The sequence below is a fragment of the Eucalyptus grandis genome, chromosome 3, assembly GCF_016545825.1.
Source record: "Eucalyptus grandis isolate ANBG69807.140 chromosome 3, ASM1654582v1, whole genome shotgun sequence".
NCBI classification, from domain to species: domain Eukaryota; kingdom Viridiplantae; phylum Streptophyta; class Magnoliopsida; order Myrtales; family Myrtaceae; genus Eucalyptus; species Eucalyptus grandis.
This window is the reverse complement of record NC_052614.1, coordinates 65,072,323-65,078,322: the sequence shown is the minus strand read 5'-3', so window position 1 is coordinate 65,078,322 and position 6,000 is coordinate 65,072,323. Positions and strand designations below refer to the sequence as shown.

The 6,000-nt window shown below is 40.0% G+C and overlaps 1 protein-coding gene across 1 annotated transcript; it reads right to left on the bottom strand.

Moving 5' to 3' along the window:
• Positions 1 to 648: 648 nt before the first annotated feature.
• LOC104438269 (protein sym-1) lies at positions 649 to 4,544 on the bottom strand. Its single transcript, XM_010051370.3, has 3 exons — positions 4,330 to 4,544; positions 2,109 to 2,200; positions 649 to 1,404 (listed from the first exon to the last, which is right to left on the bottom strand). Exons 1-3 carry the CDS (start codon positions 4,477 to 4,479, stop codon positions 996 to 998), a joined length of 651 nt encoding a protein of 216 aa, XP_010049672.2. The 5' UTR covers positions 4,480 to 4,544; the 3' UTR covers positions 649 to 995.
• Positions 4,545 to 6,000: the final 1,456 nt, after the last annotated feature.

Sequence of the window (6,000 nt, the reverse complement as noted above, 5' to 3'; positions counted from 1 at the left end):
GGGGGTCCCGCTCGGGACAGGTTTCGGTACCTGAGTGGTTCGTGCGCGCCACGTCATATTTTCTCAAGTTGATGGCTCTAGCAAGATGAGCACGGGACGTGAACTAACACAACTTGGTCAGAACTTCTAGTAGTGACCTGGACCGGTAAAACGTGATGCGAGTGAGCGAATTGGTCGCGGTGGTCGTGAGCGCCGGCGATGGACCAAGCTTGAAGAAGATAAATTCTATTTGAAGTTAACCAAAAAAAGGAATTTCCATTTGAAGAAGGCATCTCTTTCTCTTGGTGATGAAGTAAGGTGCTTGCAGTTGCATTAGGTGCTCTCTTTTTCTTTTCGGGTTTTTTAACAACCCCATGCATTTTGTTCGTTTGTTTTTCCTTTATGGAAAGGACATATTGGAATGTTCAGAAAGAAGGAAGAACGAAGAAGATGATAAACACAAACCCCAACGCGAGATCAAAACATTCCAATATGTCCGACGGACATTGTCCGTCGGACATATTTGAATCAATTCGAATCATGTGGATTTAAGAAAAAATCTTATATTCGTTTTAATCTCTGCTGATTCCTCCGGGCCGCGTTCATTATAGAGCATCAAAACGAGCTTTTTATGTAAATTACCTACAAAATAATTAAAAACATAAAAAGGAGGGAAAAAATGGAGGAGAAAAAGCAGCTATTGCCGGGACGCCTGCCGCACTTGGCAGATCTACAGTGATGAATACAACATTGTTCATCTGAGTCCCTGCTCTTATGGAAAATTCATGATTTCATTCCGTTAACTGTAGAGGGAGGAAATCAAACCATTTTTTTTTTTCCATATTGCATCTGAAGCAAAGATCCAATTAGCATCTATGAACTAGAGAGATTGAATTGATGGCGCCTCCATCGACAGCTTTCTAATGCACAAACCTGGATCTATTTTTCTCGCGAAATGTATAAGTCACCTGCATCGCCCACTCGGGCACAGCCGAAGAGTCGAAGAAGAATTTTCGTCATCTGCCCTGACCTCCTCCTTCCTTCAAGGAGTGAAAAGATGTGAACCACTGCTTCCAAGGAGCGTCCTTTTGTTGCTCGAGCCATGACAAGAAAGCGCTATCTAGCAAGCAGAACATATTGACATAGAGGAGCTGATATCTGACCGGGACGTATCGGAAGTTGGCGATTTGAACAAGTGGCCAAACTCCACCCTCCAAAATCAAGGCCGGGAGAAAGTCCCTCTTCACGTCTTCCTTCACTTGAGCAACGTTTTTACCAGCGGCAAATCCCATGTAACTGAAGAAAACAAACAAGTCAAAGGGCCCGAAGATGATCCCATCCATTGCCACTTTAGCAGCAACAAACTTGGCAGACTTCGGTGGAAATTGCAACCTGAGTCTTATAAATTTGTCAAGCCCATCATACCTAGAAGAGAATAAGATTGTCAAATGCAGGCATTACCACCTCTTTGCTTAATAATGTACAAAATTCTTCTTTGTGGATGCACGGACTCATTGGTCATCTCAGTTCATCTCCACCCCCATTGGAAGAACAAACACAGGTATCATACAGCAATTAAAATGTGATGATAAGCTAGCTTTCATCGCAAAAAGTCAACCATTAATGAATACCACAGTCCAGTTTTGTCTCCTGTGAGAATCGTAATCTTCCATATCTGCAATGACCTCACACCAATATTTTTCCCTGCTTTGAATGGCTTATTAATCTTTCATACATAAATGGCAAATCCAGTACTACCCAACACAGAGTCAAAATTCCCCCTGAACCACATTTTGTTTGGAACAATTGCTCTCGAGACCATCACGCTTAATTTGCAAGTTCCAGACTTACACTGTGGTAGTATCACAAAGCTAAGGGCAATTTTCACCTGTCTTTTGTTAAACAAAAATTACTTATTTGACTTTATGGGCAAATGGAAGAAAAAAATGATTTTAGAACATAATGACAAAATTCCACGAGTTTAAACAGCCTAAAATGTCCATATGTCCATTTGTTTGAAGATTCAGGTATTCAGTATAGAAATAGGCCAAACCCTAGACAATAAGTGGAAACGCAAATGACAGGATGGTAAATAGCTTAATAGAAGAAGCGACATGATAAAGACTAACCAAAAATGGCCTAGAGGGCCTACAAAGCCGAACCCAAACAAACTTGTAATAGCTGTGCGTTTCCAGTTAACTTTGAATTTAGAATCTGCTTCCTGTAAATTTACACAACAGTTATGGTCTTCCCAGCAAACAAAGATATGTCAGAACAAACTAAGCGGGGCTACAATAATCATAAGATAGACTTTGAAACTAAGCCCATTAGAAGCAGCGAAAGAGTATACAGCAAAGACTAAGGAGACAATTGTGGAACCCCAAAAATCTTGAAGTGCTCAATCAGTAATTAAAACAGCGATATCCAATTAATTCATAACCTTGGCATTGCAAAAGATTGCAAGGCAACAAAAATGGAAGAAAAAGAAACACATCTTATCTATTTTGGTAAATGATGGCTCAAGAAGGACTTTTATTAATTATCCTATAATGCTAGAGATTTGATAAATTGTTGAGTTTTTTCTTTTTCCTTTTTTAATGGACGATCTTCTTTGATTTGCAAGTGCAGCTTGAGCTTACCAGTCATATGGAGGGGTAAAATGCAAACAATCTCAAGCATTGGAGCTGACTTAATAGCCTTATGAAATTACATCAACCTGAAACTGCATGTGGAGGACCATGTGCATGGAGAAGTAGATGCTCCAGCCTTCAGAAATAACTGCATCTAATTAGACATCTTTATATGGTCAAATTTATTGACTCCATGTCAGGGTTGTGATTAAAAGAAACTTTCCTAAAAGGGGATAATAAAGAAAATAAAAGGATCTAGAAAAGATCTACTTTGATTGTATGGGTTAAGATTTGCGGTGAATGTTAAGACACTGAAACTATTTTTTTTTAATTCCAGCACAAGACAGTAGTCTCTTCACTACCAAGCAAACTAGAAACGGGGTGATCAAATGATTTAATTGGAACTTTAGGTTGCAGGATCTCAAGTCAAATTTGCATTTGTCATTTAACATCCAGGTTGCTGTCGTTGATGACCAAAACAACAGGAGAATACCGCAGCAACAAAAACACTATCTCTTGACCTAAAAATTTTTATCAGCAGTATAGTGTCTGACAAGAGTATGGTCCCAAACAAAAAGTACAATATCTCTACGTCCAGATTTACCTGAACCAAATCGGATAAAGAAAGTTCAACAAATAAAGTCAGAACTTGATCTATACATAATAAGGCATGGAAGATGCCATCTCTCAGTTACAGCCCAATTTTGCATTCTTTTAGCTGCTACTGAAGCTACATTTGCCACAGTGAACTACCTTAGCAGGTTCGTGTAGCATCTACATCATGTCGTGTAAGGATGAACTTCATTGGAGGGAAGGAAAGCTCCCACTTTCATGCATCTATAGCAGGTAAACTCTTTAATAGAAGAAAGAACCAAAATGGTCTAATACACTTCTGATCCTCGAGTTTCTCAGTGATTCCTAGATTTAACTTTAAAGAGTACAATTACTATTTCAATTTGAGAGACCACAAGCTCTTGTAGGGCGTGGGAGTCGAAACCCACTCCTGAAACTTAGGCGTCCCCACATGTTCCTTTCAATAGGGTTGCAAATTTGACGTCTCAAATTGAATACATCCAACACCGAAAGGAACCTGATATTATCCATATATTAACTTAGACTTCTCCAATAATCCGTCGAGACAGTGCCACAATCCAGAGGAAAAGTCCGTTTCAGCATTGAAAGAAAAACTAGTCACGGATTAAAATTTCCCTGGAGTCAAATCATCCTATCCATTGCACAAAAACGCACGCCGACGCCAAATTAACTAACTAATCCTCCACTGCCAACACCACAAACAGACGATAATCGGAAAAGCTCTAATCAGCAGATGCGATTCAGAAACGGACATCGAACATCGAACGGAGAAAAACCTCTTCAACAGCTCCTATCCGCCGATTCGGCAGGCTCAAATCTCATTGACCTAACGTCCGCTAAAACAACGCTTCGCACCGCGCGACACCAGTCGCGGAACCGTCGCTCCGGCGAAGCGGCACTCGGAGAGCGCGCGCCAGGCAAATCCAACCAGAGCAAACGCATGCGGACAAGCACCGGAGGCGCAATCGAACGAAAATCCAGCCGGAGAGACGACGCGAACAGAGAGGATAACGACATCATCGGAGAGCGAAAACAAGACACGGAACAAGAGGAAGAAGAAGGAAGAAGAAGACCGCCGCGACGGCGGAGGAGGCGGCGGCGGCAGCGGCGACGGCGGGAGACTCACGGAAATCTGGAGGCGGTTCCGGGCGGTGGAGTGGGTGATGAACTGGGCGGCGACGTCGCCGACGCCCCAGAGGACGCCGGAGCTGATGACCTGCGTCTTCACGGGGTGGAGCGAGAGGCAGCTCTGGTACCATTTCCATACCTTCAACATATCTCTATCTATCTCTAGAGAGATAAAGAGAGAGAGAGAAAGAGAGAGAAAAGAAAGAGAGAGTTTTGGAGGTTTGGCTTATTTATTGGAGGAAGAAGTTTGCCATTCGGTTTTGGGACTCCGCTGAAAGGTGAAAGAGACGTGATTAACACTAATTAAAATTAGTGGGTAAAGAGCTTTTGTTTTTTTCTTTTAATTTTCTTTTTATCTGGTGTTATTTAGTGAAGTGTTTTTGTGGGTCCCTTTTGTTGGGTTTAATTGGTTAACAAATTAAAAAAAAGTATACTGAGGATGTGCCCACTCACGTGGGTCCCTTTTGTTGGGTTTAATTGGTTAACAAATTAAAAAAAGTATACTGAGGATGTGCCCACTCACAATGGGGGGTTGGCCAAGTCTCTTTGTTTCCCTGCACCCAGCCTAATAAGGTAGGAGAAGGGCTTCACGGGAATTTGAAATGGGCTCCCCTCCCTTGGAGGGGTTGGCGGGGAAGCCTAATGGAGACTTTATCCCATAATCCCAGTTAAATTCCTGTAAATTGGGGATAACTAGGCACCCTAAGATGCTCGATTCAGGGCGAAGCAGTTTAAGGACATGCTCGGGTCCAATATTTGATGTTATTTAGTGAAGTGTTTTTGTGGGTCCCTTTTGTTGGGTTTAATTAGTTAACAAATTAAAAAAAGTATACTGAGGATGTGGTTGGTCAATTTTGGGGGGCAATTAGGTACCACTCACAATAATTGTACAAAATACAAAAAAATTTCGTCGCCTCACAGTATTACAGTGATTTCTTTAATTAATTGAGAAAACCAAATTTTCGGAACGATTGTTATAAGATTTCATTCATCGTTATTGTTAGGTTATTATGTTTTTCGAATAAGGTCAGCTTGTACTTTTCAATTTCAATTTATAGTGAGATTGTGGATATTCAATTGATTTTATAGAGGAATATGTGAAATTTCATTTTTTGTTATTAGCGATAAGAATCTTTTACGCTGAAATTTCCGTACCTAGCAACCCATGATCATCGATTTTTTTTTTTAAAAAAAAGTATGATTGGAGGCATTGGTAGATAATGATTGTCGTCTCGTATTATTATTTATCATCGAATTTTTCTGGGTTGTACTTTTTAATTGTCGACAACAGTTGGATTCCGATTCTTTTTTATTAATTTTCTCAAATGCGTTAGTTGAGTCTAATCTAGGATTAGTGCAACGGAAAAGGTTAAAAGCAAAAGGTATATTCAATCGGATCGTCGCTTTCTTGGCAATGGATCGCTTTGATTTGATCAAATTTGGATATCTGATCAGGAAAATGACTCAAATGATCTCAAAATTTTAATTTAATATGTAACATTATCTTTGAATCTATAATTTATTCAATATGATCTCTCAATTGTTAGTAAATATTCAATTTAGTCCTTAAAACTACATAGAAATGTTCCATGTTGTGATTTCATTATAATTCAAATTAACCAAGTCTACATCCCTAAAATTTGAATTGTGGATAATAATAATAAAAAAT

Bases quoted from the DNA above. Each gene is read 5' to 3' on its own strand.
- LOC104438269 (XM_010051370.3), bottom strand. From the start codon at position 4,479: ATGTTGAAGGTATGGAAATGGTACCAGAGCTGCCTCTCGCTCCACCCC. The intron at 2,201-4,329 runs GTGAGTCTCCCG...GTAAATTTACAG, and splicing joins GGAACCGCCTCCAGATTTCC to GAAGCAGATTCTAAATTCAA. The intron at 1,405-2,108 runs GTTAGTCTTTAT...ATTCTCTTCTAG, and splicing joins GGCCCTCTAGGCCATTTTTG to GTATGATGGGCTTGACAAAT.